The following is an 18,037-nucleotide window of genomic DNA, read 5'->3' as shown; positions in this document are numbered from 1 at the left end:
AAGGAAAGGTTTCGTCTTAGCAGACAGCAATGTCAAAGTCTGGTTCGGGATATTGGAGCCGCGCTAAATAATAACCTAATTCGATGGTATGGATTGACTCCACAGCAGAAGATATTAATTGCTCTACATTGGCTAGGAAATGGAGGTCAGTATCATGCAACATTTCAAAAGGTGATGGGGACGTGGATGATTTCATGGTAGACGATAGTGAAGAGTTATCAGACAATGAAGAAAATTATGAACATCTCGATGAGAATCCCCCTGTTGGAGCGCAAGCGAGATTAGGCGAACTGATTAATTATTTTAACAGAAACAACAGACTCTAGTAGTAAAATATGTATATAGGGTACTCTAAAATTTATTAAAAACGTGTTTCATTTCTATACTAAAGTTCAAAAATATACATATCTACAAAATAAAGACGAAAATATTTATTTCATTTATTAACAACTTTTATTAACGAAGGATTTAAACTATATCTAAACTATAGGTACTAGATAAATTATTATAAAGATAAATAGATTGCCGTTTTCTCATTGGAAGTTATTTTGGAACTGCAAGGTAAATTCAGAAAACGGTAACCCGAGGTCCGTTTCTAATTCTGATTCCAGCTTGGTTTTATAGTTCTGTAATTTTATATGTTCAATTTGTAGTTTCAGCTTTTCACTTTTATCGTCACTTTCACCCGTGCTTTCGACAACTTTTCTCTTTCCTACAATTGAAAAGTGGAAATTAGAAATGGATAGATGGATGGATTGGAAATGGATTTGTTATAAAATTTTGCATTTTGCTGTACTTTTTATTTCAAAAGACACATAAAACCCATATACTAGTCTATACGAGTTGATAATAACGAATGACTTACTGGCTTTCCTTGAAGTAGATGGTCCACATTCATGTCCGCTTGGGTGGACAGTCTCATTTGGTACAGGCGTTTCTGTTGACTGAGTCTGGGCTACCTCGAACGACTCAGAGACTCCAAGTCCACAAATAATTGGAGATTCCTTTCCAACAATATCCAAAGTCATCTTATCTATTTCCGTTAACATGCCTTTCCCACCAGTCCCTGTTTTTTTCGCGTTGTCTATTTTAAGCTAAAATGCGAAATAGCATATTATGCCATTGTGTATATTTTATCTATAATGGGTTTAGTACCTAATGTCAAAATTACCTGTAAATAAATTATGTTGATTGCTCAATAACGAAAGACCCACCATTGCAGATTTCTTCAAATTCTGCCAGATAGTATCTCTTACGTAGGTCCAATCCTTCTCTACTGAAACTAAGCATATACTTTGGGCTACTTGGGCTATTTCCTTCCATTTCTCGACTTTGTCTTGCTTTTTAAGTCTATCTGAGAAAGCACCAAATAGAATTTCCTTGTTTTCATTAATTTTTGTCAAAAACTGAATTTTTCTTTCAAAAATAATTTGTTTAGACGACATTTTTACCAACCGAAATCAGCCTTCTCACCGTATCTCTTATACGAACGAACAAACTATAGTCCATTTCTTAATCCGTAGGAGCACACGAAAGGGTCGATAGCCATAAAACGGTCGTAAACCAATGGCGTCCCACTTTTCAAGTACATTAAGATCTGAATGTTTTCATTTGTTGGGTTTATTTAATAGTGCAAGAAATAGGCCAATTTTAGCCATAAATTCTTTGAATTACTTAAGTACCTAATGAACAAGTTCTTTTTAACCCTTATAAGTAGATATTGTCTAGGTAGGTAAATATGGAGGTATAAGTATTATAGGTACCTAAATTGTGCAATCTTAAATGCAAACAGGTTAGTTATATTTTATGGTACATAATGTAGATATATCCTAAAAACTTAATTTATTTTTCAGTATTGTTGCGTATTTGTTGTAAGAATGTCAAAGTTTAGCCCCGTAGTGTGTAAAGGTGTTTTAGATTTTAAAGCAAGGACTATAGTACTAAACGTACATGATGCACTTGTGCATCAAATACCTCAAAGTACTATTAGAAATCTAGTTTCTACATGTGCCAATATGACAGGCATAAGTAAAGCAACAATTTACAGACTTTTTAGTGACAGAAAAAGTGAAAACCGTGAGAACTTGCCTAAGAAGAGTGTAAAGATAACTGCCAGTAGGAAGCCGATAGCAGTTGATGAGACAGCAAAGATATCATCAGGAGGACAGTACATTCATTTTATTTTAAGAATGAAATTCCAACTATCGACAAAATTTTGACACTTATAAAAGAAGACGAAAATGTACCAGAAATGGAAAGAAAAAAATTATGGAAAATTTTACACGAATTACATTTTTCTTGGCAAGAGCAAAATAGAAAATCTATTTTAATAGATGAAGAAGAAATAGTCTGTTGGAGAAGAAAGTATTTAAGGCAAATTAAGGAGTATCGAAAGGAAGGAAGAAACATTTATTATTTGGATGAAACCTGGCTTAACGAAGGACACACCGTGAGCAAGTGCTGGCAGGATAAAAATGTTGGAAGCTCCCGTCAGGCTTTTTTAGAAGGTTTATCGACTGGCTTGAAGTCTCCTTCTGGTAAGGGCCACAGATTAATAATTACACATATTGGGAGCTATAAAGAATTTTTAAATGGCGGTCTGTTTGAATTCGAATCGAAGTCAACTAAGGATTACCACGAAGAAATGAACGCTGATGTTTTTGAAGATTATTTTTCCGAAATGATCAAGTCAATTCCCGAAAATTTAATTATTGTTATGGACAATGCCAGCTACCATTCAAGATTAATAGAAAAATTACCATCATCCTGCTGGCGAAAAGGGGAAATAAAAAACTGGCTTACCGAAAAAGAAATACCTTTTGGAGATGACGCGGTAAAAGCAGAGCTTCTGACAATAGTTACAGAAAATAAATCAAAATATAAAAGACACGTTGTTGACGAAATGGCAAAACAACACAATATAACTGTACTTCGTTTGCCACCTTACCATTGTGAATTAAATCCTATAGAGTTAATTTGGGCTCAAGTAAAAGGATTTGTGGCTAGAAATAATAAAACCTTTAAATTGAAAGATATGAGAGAACTTTTGAAAGCAGTAGTGGATAACGTTACCCAAGAAAACTGGAGCAATGCTGTGAATCATGCTATAAAAGAAGAAGAAAAGATGTGGGCTCTCGATAATCTTCTAGAAGAAACTGTCGAACTCTTAGTTAAAACAGTGAGAATGTCTGATTCGGATGAAAGCGATGAGAGTAATGAAATCTGTGATTTATAATTTGATTTTTTTTTGTATATTTCGTAAATATTTTTATTGTAATATATGTAAATATGGTTATTAAATTAAAAGATCCTTATATTTTTGTACCTTTCTTATAAATGACAAGATATGTTTGGAGAGTTGCATTTTTTATTGGTTGGTATTAAAAAAATTAAATTTTACAACCATTTTTTAAACATTTAAAAAACAATCAAATTGCGGTATTAATCAAATTTTTATATTTCATTTTATTTGCCATAATTTTATAATGAGGCTTTTCCGCTTTTAAGAAATGTTTCTTGATATTTAATAAATATAGGTTATACCTACCAACCATACTTTTTCTAAAAATCTTTATCTAATAGATAACAGATAAAATCCAACATTATTCATAAATTTTTCATAACAGATAATTATTTAACTTAAAAATTAAAATCAATATCCATAGTCAGGACGACACTGGCAACCCGTTTGTCATAAAAATGAACTCGAAACCATTGTTCCGAATTTTACGACCTATTGTATTTGAGACCATACAGGACTTGTCCACTTAAAGTTGGTAAATACAGCCTGGTTTATTATTTTGTTACATGTAGAAAAATGGAAGACTCACCCTATATTTATGCTACTTCTGCATAAATAATGAGGCACTGTGCTCTCACCAAAAAGGAAATAGAGTATAACAAACAACCCATAATTTTAATCCTAAACAGCTTAAACTCGTTTTAACAAGTCTGTTATACATATGTACTCGTAGTCTTACAATTGTAAAAAAATTACAATTGTAGTTGTTTCTGATGTGTTACTGAATTCATCACGACTTGTAGGTACGGTAAATTAATTGTAACTTGTAAACTTGTAACAATTGTAGTGCTTGTGTTATAGCGCCCAGATATTCATTATTCTTTAAGAGAGAAATAGTTTTCTTTTTACAGGAACTCCTATAATTACAAATGAAACATTTTGGCTTTTTTTGAGAGGGTTTTCAAAATTTGTTTTGAAAAATCTTCAATGAATCCCAAAAAATCTGTAAATTTCCATATTTTTACTCCTAGGAGCTCAGATATTCATTATTCTTTAAGAGAGAAATAGTTTTCTTCTTACAGGAACTCCTGCAATTAAAAATAAAATAATTTGGCTTTTTTTGAGAGGATTTTTAAAATTCCTTTGGAAAAATTTTCAATGAATCCGAAAAATCAAAAATTTCCTGATTTTTACTCCTGAAACCTCAGATATTCACTATTCTTTAAGGCAGAAATTAATTCTTATAGGCACTCTAAAACCCTCCTATAGAGGGTATTAATGATTCCCAATTTTGTTAAACCAGGATGATTAGAGTTATACTGCAGGTATTGTCCTGTCCAGCCAGTGTTGATATTCTCAGTATCTGGAATCTTAATTTACTCAATGGATTTAATTCAAATCAGTGGCTTGTTTCTGTCATCAATATCGGACACGGCTATGTCAAGAATCACATATTTTGTTAATCATGATGGGTATGTCCAGTATAAAAATTAAAAATAAATATTTACGCCGCATTTTGTTAATTCTGTATTATGCAACATTGCTAAACTTTATGATCTTTGGCAGCTGACCTATGCATTTACAACATGAAATCGCTGGGGGAAGGAATAAAACAATTTTTTATGTTACTGCTGTATATGTAATATTACTCTGCATACGTGACCTGAAACATTTTTAGCTTATGAGTCGTTATTCACGTTTTGCCACACAAAGAACTTTTTTGCTAGGAAAAGGTAAACCACAGCGCCGTGTTTTGAGTTGACGTAAATTTAATTGCCTGTCCAACTATAGAACTTTACCAAAATATTTAAATCCATAATAAATGCTTATGATTATTTTACAACATCAATAAAATTACCACAAGATGTTTATAAAATCAATCCATTTGATCGCAAAACTTACATAGTAGGTAAAGCAACGTTCTGAAAATAGAAGATTTGAAAATGCGCCATAGATATTTAATAAATATTTTGTTCTATAAATTCGAGAACCACCATTCGGATCTCTGTAACTGTAAAAGATATGATGATCGTTAAATTAGGGCACAGTTACGTATTTTTGTGCTTGATGATATGTCGTATGAAATTCCGAAAAAAAATGTTTTAATATCCGAATTATTCAATATCCCGAAAAATTAAATGTATGGGCTGGTAACCACATTATCGGGCCATATTTTTCATTTAACAGGGGAAATGTATCTTGAGTTACTGAAAACTACTACTGAGCTAGCTTTAGTTACTGCCATTGAGCAAGATGTGCGTCATCGGCATTATGCGTTTCCCGTAAGGCAATTTTTGGATGAACATTTTTATGGAAGATCTCCAACTGAATGGCCTGCCAGATCTCCTGATTTGTCACCTTGACTTTTTTTGTGGGGTCATTTAAAAACCAAAACTTAGGCTACAGAGCCCAATTCTTTAAAAAATTTGGCGATAACGAATAGTGCACTAGTGCCTATAAATTAATTACACCTGAAATGTTGCATAACGTGCGCGAGCATTTCGAACAGTGTCTCTATTTTTGTATGGAAGTTAGGGGAGGGTATTTTCAACCAGTTGATTAGAAATAAATTAAATATAAATATTGAACATTTTATTTGGTCATTTACTCAAAGAAAATGAAATACACACATTTTTTCTTCCTGTATGTTATTATTTATTAATGAAAGTATACTCGTAAAATCACTATTTTTAATTTCATAAAATAAAATCAGGATTTAAAAATATTTGAAACTTCAAAAGGTCAGCTTTCTGTCCTTTTTGCAGTAGACTGGGCCTATTAAAAATTAACTAATAATTTATTTGAAAGGTCTTTTGAGTAACATTTATTATTATTAAAACAGCTTAGGCATTAAATAGATAAATAAAAACAAAATCCTTTTTTAAAAATTTTAACAAGCTGTGATATCACAGGATCTGAAAACAGCAAGTTAAAACTTCGCCATCATAAACCGACTCCACAGTTCCCATTTAAAATTTTAAGGGTGGCTGTCACCCTCGCGTAGGGGTTGATGTTAAAGATGATGATGAAATTCGGGGTGGAAAGTTTTCGGAGCGCCACCCTGTATAACACCATCATTAGAACATCCAACTTCGGTTTATGCTAATTTATTTTATTCCTTTTACTCAGTTGACTTCATCTTCTTTCCCCTATTTTTCTTTTCTTTACCTAAAAGTTTTTATGGAAGTTAGAAGTTTGTTATAGAACTGGAGCTTTTTCGTTCGGTTGCGACGAACTTTTAACCATCCAGTCGAAAGTTGACGAAAAAAAAATTAAGGCTACGAAGAAATATGGGAGTTGGGCAAACTTGCGGTAGTTTATGATTATTTTCCTATATCTCGTAACTACATTTATAAAAGTTTAGGTTCAACCTTTTTTTTTTTGTTTTAGGTAAGAAAACGAGATGTTAATCCGCCCAGGTTACTTTGAAGCCTTAGGTGTTTCTGGGTAAGATTTATTCTTAATACTTATGTGATTACAGTGATTTAATAATGATCATCTTTACGCTTCATGACTTCAATGTTTTCCATCAACAACTGGATATAATTATGAAATTCAATGACAATTTTTAGATTGCTGGTTTATTATTAGCAATAATTATATCGTGCAAACTGTATAAAGAATGTAGCTGAGCTATAAGTTATACATATGATCGTCATGCAAAGGAAATTTAATAGTGAAATGTTTTTCGATTGAATTCCGTGTTTCTAAATCACGTTACAAAACTTAATATTTGATTTAGTAGGTCATAACACCGCAATGCTTTTCCGTTTTACACGACAGTTGAAACTGGGAGAACCCCAATGCCTAAAATTGAACAAAATACTGATTTTTCTTTTTTCAAATGGAATCACGAAACACCACCAACCACAACTCTTTATTTTACTGTCACACCAAAGGTTCCAACCATAGGACTGCTCGGATAATCATTATTAATTAAAAAAATCGATGATTGATTTACAAACTTACTAAAAATATTTATTTTTACTGTATTTTTTTACTACTATTTAAATATCGCGCCAATATTCCGAGTGTCAACTGACTCCCGACCTTAGAAAGGTCTTTGATAGAGTCAACAACGTTTTATCATGCACTAAATTAGAAAGGTTGGGTGTTAAAGTTCCAGTTTGGCATTCGCTGTTTAGACTCATTACGGGCCGAGTATATACAGGCGACGCGGCTCCTTATATACTCGGCTGACCATGATTCCGGAAGATTCGCTGACCTTACTCGCGTCTCCACTCTCCAGAGACGTCGTGCGATATGTTACTTGTGTAATTCCGAAATGACGAGGAATCAGCAGGAATTCTCGGCGTTTCTTATATCGTTGTCATAATTTCAGCGAAATTTTTGGTTTGTTGAAATTTATTTCTCTGTTTGATCCTTTGAAATATCGATTAGATGGCGTTAGACTTTTAGTGGTTCTTGGCACCAAAAACGGTTCTTTTTCCTTCGGAGTGTTAATATGTGAACGAACTAATTATTCTCTTTACAGCTTATGGAATTGCCTTACATAAGGTAATACCTCGACTTTGTTCAAATAGTTACATTTCCTAGACGTTTTCTAGCCGACTCATAAGGAGTAGAGATGCATTATTTACTTATTGAAGTAGTGAAGAGAAGTACTGACATTTTTTCGACATCGGGGCTTCGTTAGAATTCCTGACTGACCATCAAGAAAAGAACCTTTAGCTATTGAACCACTCCGCTACCCATTTGATGGTCATTTCATCACATATTTATTGTGAAGCTTTTAAAATTCCTTCCATTTAAAATTATCTACTGTAATAGATATACCATATTTTTTCTCTAATTTTGACAAAACGAAATTTCTTACTGTTCATATTTTCCTGTAGGTAAGAACCACCTTGACTGATTACCCTATGATATGCAAAATGTCTCCATTAGTCCATAATTAGCTTTTTTTAATAGTAGATTGCAATAACTATTTATTATAATAATTAATGCTGTTTTAATATTATCATTCAATCATTCTCTTTATTTATTTACCAACTCTTTCCACTTCATTTGGAAATAAACAAGCTACATAACAAGGTTTATCATAGTTAATCGGAATTTAATATCTTATAAACGTAGTTTCTTTAAACTACATTTCATACCCAATTAGCAGAACTTAATTATATCCTCTTGCTAATTGGTTGACAAACGGAATGTTTTTTTTTCTGGACTAAATTGGAGTATTAGATATTGTCATCCTAGAGTAGGTTTGGACTTTCTCAGTAAGTATGTCCAAGACTTTCAAGAGGGGAATAAGTAACTGATAATGTAATCAACTTTATCGTCTAATCTAAGACTTTGATGTCTCATTCCATTACTTACAAAGGTCAGTAGATTTATTAAAAAACAAATGTTGTAAAATACGCTTTATTACCTGTCAGAGTTGTTCTTAGCCAATGGGTATCTACAATGCAAATTCACTCAACAGTCATCCTTCTCATATTGTTAGACATAAACTCGAACATCACATAAAAATAATAAAAAAAATAATATTTACTGTTCTGTCAACTTTTGACAATAATAAAATATACTTACCGGGGAACTTCCGTTCCAGTCAACATCAGTTAACATCAATTTACACAATGTCACATTTCAATATATATATATATGTCAAACATATTATATTCCTTTATTTGACGACTAGCTAGTGTCACCTAGAATAGTAAGGGCTTCCTTAGACGCTCCACTGCCGCTAAACAGTAAGCATCTCAACGAATTAGACATATATTTCTACTATATCCTTCTGTTTATTTGTGTCAATCGAGCCCCAGGTAAGGCCCCCAGTCTTACCAGACAGCACTCGAGGAATTGCGCATTCGTTTCTAATTGAACAGAGGCTTTCACACCTACTTGTGCGGGCATCTTCAAGAAGCGCAAACAGATCTGTACAAACTTCTCATAATGGCCACATATCTACTCAAGATCAACTATTTCTCACATATTCACCACTATTAAATTTAGCAGCCTGGTTTAACCAGTAAACACAACTCTTTTTCAAACACACCACCTTACACACATTTCTCTCAAACGTTGCTTTCTGACTCACCCGCCAATTAATATTTTTGGGTGTCCCCTTAACTCAATGAATATTAGAGATCTTTAGCAATATACGTTATTTTAAATATATCAAGTTATTAATTGATTATGGAATTAATTAAATTGAGATAGAATTATTATAGATCATTAAAAGAGTTTTGTTTTAAATGAGAATACATATATTAAAATATAAAATAAAAAATATATAATATAATAAAATGATAAAAATAAAATATGTTTTACAATGTATTCTCTCTCTTTCGCTGATGTCATTTAATGAAAACTTTTCTCTCTCCAACAAGCGGAGGGGCACCATTTTCATATAATTAATACAAAAAAAGGATTTTTAAGGCGCATCCACTTTAATAAATATGTGGTTCTCTTTAAAGGATATATTAGTGGAGAGGGGTAGGCAGGTTGACTTTCTATACTTAGACCTTACAAAGGCCTTTGATAGGGTCAACTACGATTTACTATGCAATAAATTAGAAAGGCTTGGTGTTGGAGGTCCAGTTTGGCATTGGCTGTTAAGAGGGCCGAGTATATACAGGTGACGCGGCTCCTTATATACTCAGCTGACCATGATTCCGGAAGATTCGACGTCGTGCGATATGCCACTATATAATTCCCAAATGACGGAGAATCAGCTGGAATTCTCGGCGTTTCTAATATCGTTACAATATATAAAATATAATTTCTTTTTATCAACAATATAAATCATAATTTTAAGGAAAGTTTTTGTTTCTTGAACTTAAGTGAACAAATTTGTATATAAAATGTACATATAATATGTGTTTGTATATATAATTGTATATCTCTGTTTTGTCCCTTAAAATATTAATTAGATGACATTAAACTCCGTCATATTTAGTGGTTTTTGGCACCAAAAATGGTTCTTTTTCTTTTGGAGTGTTAATATTTGAACAAACGAATTATTCGCTTTACAGCTTATGGAGTTTTTTTACATAAAGCTTATGGAATTGCCATACAATAAGTTAATAATTTTTATTGTCTAGTCTAAGACATGGATATCTCATCCATTACTTACAAGGGTCAGTAGATCTACTAAAAAAACCATCTCTTTCTTGCACTGATGTCATTTAATGAAAACTTTTCTCCCTCGAACCTATCTTTAACCTATGATGCAAGATAATCGTTTTGTTTGCTCGGAATGGCTAATATATTAGTTGTGGGACTAATAGGAAGAATTCTCATTTCAAAAAAAACCTCCCTTATTCTGTTGTACTCTTTGAAGTACAATAGAGCCTGCATTCCTATTATATGGCAATTTAATAAGTTAACAACATAGATTTTTAAACAAATTTGGTTTTCTCTGAAAGATATAGCTAGATCGGACGCATGAGGAAGGGTAGACAGGTTGACGTTCTATATTTAGACTTTAGAAAGGCCTTTGATAGGATCAACAACGCTTTAGACTCATTATGGGCCGAGTACAGTCGGTCAAAAAGTGTCAAACAGTTTCTGAAATCACTGAGATTCCCTTCGGAGTACCTCAAATCTTTCATTGCAGACCAATGCTGTTTTCAATATTCTTACTTCCCATGTATTGCACCTGACAAAAAGTTTTCCGATATATTACTTTTGCTAATGATGCACAAAGTGGTCAAGGAAGACCTGGGCGGGAATTTTCCACTGGTTCAATATAGACAAAATGGGGTCTAAATAAATACACTAAATTGTTTTAAAATATCATTTATTGTATCACTTGGTTCTGATTCCATAGTATAGTTGTCGTTTACGTTAACCTATTTTACGATTTCTTTGATCATCAAAGGTGCTGATACAACAAACCGCAGCAATTTTTGAGAAATAGACCCCAAAATATGAAACAGAGACGTTTTATTAATAGATATGTATTGTATCATAAAATAATAAGGTTAAAGTCTCCTCAATACTTCTTTTAAAAACTCCCATACAGGACAGATGTTAATACCTTTAATTTGTGATTTAATGGGATCATCATACCTAGTCATCAATTCGCAAAATTTGACAGATCTTTTACATATTGTGGCGTTAACTTTACAGTGTAACTATTTTGCCAAGAGTTTGCAGACGGTAGCTCAGAATTATTGAAGGCGCTTGGGATTGTTCGAAGGTTCACTTATGACTGGCTATTAAAGAATCTAAACTTGATTATAACTATTAAATAAGAGGGCGTCACTTAGTTTTTGTTTATAAATGAAAGAAGAAAAAGACTTGGTATATAGGTTTCAATTAACAATTAAATGACTTCTAATCTGTTAAATGTTAATAATTTATTATAAATTAAAATATGAATAATGTTGATATGATTAAAATAAGTTTGACAAAAGTAACATTTAAATTATGATTTCGCTACTAGGGAGATTTCAGCACTTGAAAAATAAATTGCAATTATTAAAGTTTTTTGTATATATTTGTAGTACACAGGGGAAAGTTCACGAACCTTTTTACCTAAGGCATATCAGCCTTAACCGAGTTATATCTACTTAACTACCAAAAAAGGTAGTGAAAAATACTGAACAAAAAATAACTAAAATTGAAGAAATTGACGTATTAAATTATGATATTGATTAAATATTTGTAGCAATAAATTGAAATTAAATAGGTATACTAATAAAAATTTAAATAAGTGAGACAAATCTATGGTTAGTAATATTTAAATAAATGGAATAAACTGGCTTGTATATTCCTCCAAGAAATGAACGGCTAGCCTTCAAAATCGAGGCTGTGAATGTATGCCGGACTGGGAATGTCTAATACTATAGCTCTAGCTCTGGCTCCAGCTCCACCGCTTTCAGCAATTTCCCGGGGAAATCAAAAGCCTGCAGCCATCAACAATTGAAGAAGAATAAAGGGGAAAACGGAAAAGTAAAACCCTAAAACAACGGTTGCCATTGTATTCACTATCTATAAAAAATGAATGGCGTTAAAAATGTGACACACTCACCTTGCCAAGTTTCATTCTCTATCCATCAAAATCTTGGGCATCCTGCACCAGAATTATGAATTAAACGGTTCCCTAAAGGAACAAGATTAAGGACTATAAATTACAAACCATATTGGCCACTTCCTGCTTCACAAACTTCGGAAATAAAAAACTGGCCTTTTACGTGCGCTCCTACCTGCAACACGAGATCAAGTCGTCGAAAAATGGACGCAGTACCGACTAAATCAGTAACGACCCCACCTCTCGCCTGACCTGTCAATATCAGCCAATCAGAGAAAACATTAATTAAGACCAACCAGAAGAGTGACGGACCGTCAACAGAAAGCATGGATAATTAAACCAGGAGAGTGATGCGTTACAGTAGTAATATGTAATTGACAGTGTGAATTTAAAGAAATATAAATAAAAGAAGTTGACTGAAATTATTAATGTAATTAATGAAATATCAATGGAGCATTAGTGAACATAAGGAGTAGAAAAATAACACGCTACAATATAATGACCTGGCTAAAGTATTTAATAGTCTACCCTCTGCCCTACAAGTCTGCTTTTTCTCTAACCATATTAAAAACTATGTCTCGTCCTTGCCCCAATCTTCTTGATTTAATAGCTAATTCCGCCAATAATCAAATCTTGTACCCACACATCATCTAGTTTTATGATAGATTATAAAAAAATAATTTTTCTTTTTAAATTTGTTAGCTTTTTTTTTATTTTACTGAAGGAGTGTATGTCTATTTCTCCTTAAGGATAAGTTTATAAATCACCTGACCAAATTATGTTCAACTGCACTCTTGCCTTTTCTATTATTTTTTATTATTTAATTATTTTTATTAGTAACTCAAAAGAACTTCAAGATCTTGGGGTGACATTTGACACCAATCTTTTAACACTAATATTTAAAATATTGTATCAAAAACTTACAAGATGTTAAGATTTGTTCAATGCTTGTCAGCGGACTTAATGGACTTGGTCTTCACAAGCTTTTTATAGCTGTATTGCTGTTTTGTTCGTTTGGTACTACTTTATTTTATTGTATATTACTATTTATTAGTTTATTCAGTTGGAATACTATTTTGTCTTGTGGTTTCCATGTTATGGCATTTGGAGTGAAGAAATTGAAAGAGTTCAGACGAAACTCCTGAGGATTGTGGCTATTAAGATTATGAAAATTATGATATTGTCTGAAAAGAGGCAGATAGCTGATGTTTTTGGAATAACCTTATTTATGGTCACATCAAGTCTCTTAAATTATAATATTTTCTTCCTTTGAATTGTACCGCTGGACGGGGTAGAGACACTGGATATTTTTGCAATATTCTTCTATTCCATTCAACTAATTATGGCAAACATGAACCTTTGGCCTGTAGGTTGAGATCTGCAAACGCAACTCAATATGAGCAGAGAGAATTAAAAAGTATGTAATTGTCATCGGTATTGGTAACTATGGATAGTGATAAACTGTAATATGTTGTATTGAAAAAATAGCTTGTATCCTATATTGTTAAATAAGTTAAAAATTAAAAAGAGACTGCTTTGAAGAGATATGAATCAATCTGATGCCTATATTTTAACGTACGTACTGACCAGGCTTTGGAATTTAGTAAAATCCACGATAAATCCTCTTGATTGATATCGGCAATAATTTTTCTTTCAATAACTCCATACTTGATAAAAGTAATAATAACGCATTCCGTTAAGGAGAAAGTCACCATGATTAAATGGTTAAGAATCCGAGCAAAAGGTGCGGCTTAAATAGTTCCCAATATAAAAATTATAAGCAAAATCAGCACGAAGGACAAAACCAACGATTAAGTGAACGTATTACTCCGTGTCGAGGAAAATAAAACTACTACGAGTTTCAGAATGGTTCGAGACGTCTGATGAGCCATAGAAATCCTTCCCAATTGTGATTTGCAAAGCAAAAGTAAGAATGGAATTGAAAGCTGGGATGACGAAGCACAATAATGATGATATGCGTGTAAAAAGGGTTTGTGATCGTAAAAAAATGTAATGCAAACTTATATTACTGTCATACCGTTAATATTAATAAAAGGTGATAGTGCATAAACAAATTAACGAAATTTAAAACTCGTAAGAATGTATCATCTTTTTTTCTGTCTAGGCATATATGTTTTATTATAAGACATGTTAAAAGAAATTACAAAAAAAACGTCGAGTGGTCCCTCCAAAACTCGACTGGCTTGAGAATTATTTAACTTCGAAGGAGGAAATTAGGAACGAGTTTTCTCATTAGAAAACTCTAAGATTTCGTTCGGATCTAACGTCCAACGTTTACAAGGCCCGTTAAAAAGTATAAAGTTTGTCAAATATTGGACACCATAACAAAATACGACTTAGGGCCGGTATTATAAAACTATTTTGACAGATAACTTAAAGTTAACTTGTGGAATAACGTCACATGTTAACTTCAAAATGTAGAACTTTATCGGGTCCCGTCTACCCGATAAAGTTAACTTTATACAAAATTCTGGTTTTGACATATATTGTGTTGTGTCAATAATTTTGAATATAACCTAACACTAAAAAAGCTTCTATTTCTCGAGATATAGATGGCGGTAAAAAAAACAAAATTATCTCCTTGAGACTACCGAAATATCAAGGATCTGATATTTCGGCAGTATCATTGTTGATGTTGAACATAATCACTACCAGTGACGTCGTCAAAAAATATTTACATCATAAATATTAATTAATAATAGAGTATGCTATAAATATAAGTAATATTATCGTTTATAAAGTATTTATGTGTTTTTTAACGCACTTCATTAGAGTAAACGTATGTACCTAATAAGAAGGATTTATCTTAATTAAATATTTAATAAATTTCTTAATAATTCATGTTTTAAGATCATCAGTTTTACATCACCTATTTTATATCACACCAGATAATATATATAGGGTGCTGACTTCTTCAAAGAGGCAGTATTGCTGTATCGGAAACTAATCTACCTAATGTATTTATTGAAAATACGTAATAACTATAGGTGTACATATGCCATTTTTCTGCCAAAACAACAACAAAACATGAAATAGGTCTTGTTAGTAAAACCATGGACAAAACTCCAGTTTTACTTTTTTTATAATCGATTAATAGTTAATTATTTTTTAGAAAATATTTTATTATTTCACTTATATACTCAAATTTCACCCACACATTCACATTCAAGTTTTTATTTAGGCATATTTCTAAGATTCCCTATTCTACGTCTATGAAGACGGTTTTTCCAGGATGTGATGTTAAGAAAGTATCGATATTTACTTGTGAGAAGATCGCCTTTAATTGTCTTAATAATGTTAATAATTTTTTTGTTGGTTTACAGATGTTATATTCACTCTTAGAATACGTTACATCTATTTCTACGTTTTATTTTTAAACCACAATCTAAGACAAATAATTTGTATTTGGGTTAATATTTATGTTTGTAAACAAAACTCCCCCTTACCCCTGAGCAGATATTGAACTCAAACAAAGTTGTTGTTTACGAATACTAGTCTTTCAATGTTGTTGGGTTATGGCTAACTATCACTTTTACAGGAACAAAATTGGCAACAGAAATAAAATCTATAAAAGGTCAAACACCTGCTCAAACGGATAGGCTATCTTGCATCAAAAGAACTGAAATAAAAATGAAAAATGCAAACGATTAGTTCCGGCGCATACGAAAACCAACAACTTCCTGCATTACGACCTCGCGATAAGGATCAAAAGCGAATTTACGAGCGTCGCGATTAACACACATTTTTCGTGCAGAAAAAAATAAAATATGCTCTCTACGTATCCGTAGAAAATTACTTTACATTGTTACGAAATCTTGATTGATGCGGGTTTGCGTGGGAGGGCCTGACCCGACTGCCTCGGAAACCTTGAATTGCAAATGAGTGACTCTTAATAGAATTGAGTTCCATTTTTATTTATATGCTTGATGAAAGTGATATAATATAAAAAACATATGTAAAGGGTGTTTCAGTAAGAACGCAAGATTTGAATTGCACGCCTTGTTTGGCAGTCATAATGTTACATGATCATGATGTGACAGATCAGAAGTTGACAGATGGGACTTAGTAAACATGGAGCATTACAACGAGTCCTGATTATCAAAATAGTGAAAGTGAATTGCTACTATTCGTAAAGTGCATCCAATGTTCGGTCGAAATTAATGTTCCTAATTCATGTACTCTGAAAAGAATAATCAAAAATTCAAAAGTACTGGTTTGGTTAGTGATGTAAAACATACGATACAAGTTCGTAGAGTCGTTCAGAACAAAACATCAAGGCAGTTCGCAAGAGTGTGACAGAAAGGCCAGAGACGTCAACTTGTCATCGGGCACAAGAAATGAACTTCAACAGGCATCCTTCAGCGAATTCTCACTAAAGATTAACAGCTACATGCCTACAAAATCCCAATGACTCAATAACAGCAGACCATGAACAGCGAAGAGAACAACCTGCTGATTTTGCAAATAAAATAATTTTCAGTGATGAGGCCCATTTTCACTTCGATGGTTCACCAATGATTCATCAGAAACCTATTATTGTCGTTCTTGTGGTTTATATTTGTTGGGCATAACTAACTTAAGAAATAAGTTATTTAATTTGGGAAACTCTATTCGGGGTCTATTGAATAGATGTAGGTCTCCTAGGGTGAATTGTTGCCTTATTTTGCTGTAAAACTTTATTTGGTAAACCTAATTCCTCAGTAAGATTGAGGGTTGTGACTTACTTCTTAAATCTAGCACGGAAAATAGTCGCTTTAATAACTAACTTCAATAGCATAGTCTCTAACAGTCTTTTTTGGTAAGAATAGAGACGGAAGTTAAAAACTTATCGATAACTAAACACTTCCAGAGTCAACCGACTCTGATGCAACGTTGCAAAGGCGTTAGACATCATCTAGGTTCCTTCTTTGTGACTCTCTGGTTCTGCCTCTTTATTATATGAAGAGCTTGAACAACGCAATTTCAGCACATAATCTAACATAAAATCAATAACCTAAGCTCAAATATGCTTAACTTACGTTAGATATTGTCTACTGAAATTAGAATCTCTTCAAATACTAACTATTTAAACTCGTAATCTCGAATTGGTATTGTCCACATCTCTACATTGCTTCTTTTAAACATTCGTTCCTTTTTCAAAGATAATGCATAATCTTGAATAGTTTACCTATAGACAACAAGAAACTCACCAACATTTTAATTTTAACCAAGCACTTCTAATGTAGACTTCTATGGTATACCAATCTGGGTTGACTTTTAATATCAAAGATTAAGCAGCACCCTGTCTGTGAACCTAATATATTTTTTCTTGGTCAAAATTTAAATATGGTTCTTTACCATGGCGTCCGTTCTATCAGTCATATTAATTTCCTTAAAATATATTAGGTTTTTGAAAGATGGCTTCAGACAGGTAGATCAAGCTCGTCCGGTGATGGCGGATTTATTTCTTCGAGTAGAATTCTCAGACTCTTTTGCTCAGTGACGTTTTTGTGGAAGTTGGTCAGCAGTAAAATAGATTATTCCTTTTCTTTTAGCGAAAATTGTTCCTGTTTCTATAGATGATATTGTCACGCCGTCCAGTCGACTTGGTTCGGCGGACCTCCAACTCCTCTCAAATAAAATAGTACCTGCGTAGCTGCGTTGATTAAAGGGCCAATAGGCCTTTCTGGCTCCTTGATTATGCGGGGATGGGCGATAGATGGCTCGAGGAAAACGACTTACTTTGTTTAACAAATGTATTGTGTCACCTTAGGCTGTACAAAGGGCCTTAC

At 32.7% G+C, this 18,037-nt stretch overlaps 2 protein-coding genes across 3 annotated transcripts in view; one reads left to right on the top strand and one right to left on the bottom strand.

The window, feature by feature from the left end:
• Positions 1-18,037, top strand: part of LOC126738201 (uncharacterized) — a 265,812-nt gene that overhangs the window by 118,417 nt on the left and 129,358 nt on the right. Inside the window, exon 1 of one of the 2 annotated variants that reach the window (XM_050443411.1) lies at positions 6,632-6,688. The exons of the other annotated variant lie outside the window; for it this stretch is intronic. Within the exon in view, the coding sequence (XP_050299368.1) occupies positions 6,645-6,688 (44 nt within the window). The 5' untranslated portion in view covers positions 6,632-6,644. Of the gene's footprint in view, positions 1-6,631; positions 6,689-18,037 lie in introns of those variants that run through there. 2 annotated transcript variants of the gene reach the window in all.
• LOC126738211 (uncharacterized) lies at positions 530-2,029 on the bottom strand. Its single transcript, XM_050443434.1, has 3 exons — positions 1,215-2,029; positions 866-1,094; positions 530-712 (listed from the first exon to the last, which is right to left on the bottom strand). The coding sequence occupies exons 1-3, from the start codon at positions 1,443-1,445 to the stop codon at positions 534-536; spliced, it is 639 nt and encodes a 212-aa protein (XP_050299391.1). The 5' UTR covers positions 1,446-2,029; the 3' UTR covers positions 530-533.

This window comes from Anthonomus grandis, chromosome 7, assembly GCF_022605725.1.
Source record: "Anthonomus grandis grandis chromosome 7, icAntGran1.3, whole genome shotgun sequence".
Classification (NCBI taxonomy): Eukaryota; Metazoa; Arthropoda; class Insecta; order Coleoptera; family Curculionidae; genus Anthonomus; species Anthonomus grandis.
The sequence above is the reverse complement of the archived record's forward strand: the minus strand, read 5'-3'. Positions and strand labels throughout refer to the sequence as shown.

Coding starts and splice junctions, on each gene's coding strand:
- LOC126738211 (XM_050443434.1), bottom strand. CDS start 1,445: ATGTCGTCTAAACAAATTATTTTTGAAAGAAAAATTCAGTTTTTGACA. Junction 1,095..1,214: donor ATTTGAAGAAATCTGCAATG/GTGGGTCTTTCG, acceptor TTCGCATTTTAG/CTTAAAATAGACAACGCGAA. Junction 713..865: donor ATCTACTTCAAGGAAAGCCA/GTAAGTCATTCG, acceptor TTTCAATTGTAG/GAAAGAGAAAAGTTGTCGAA.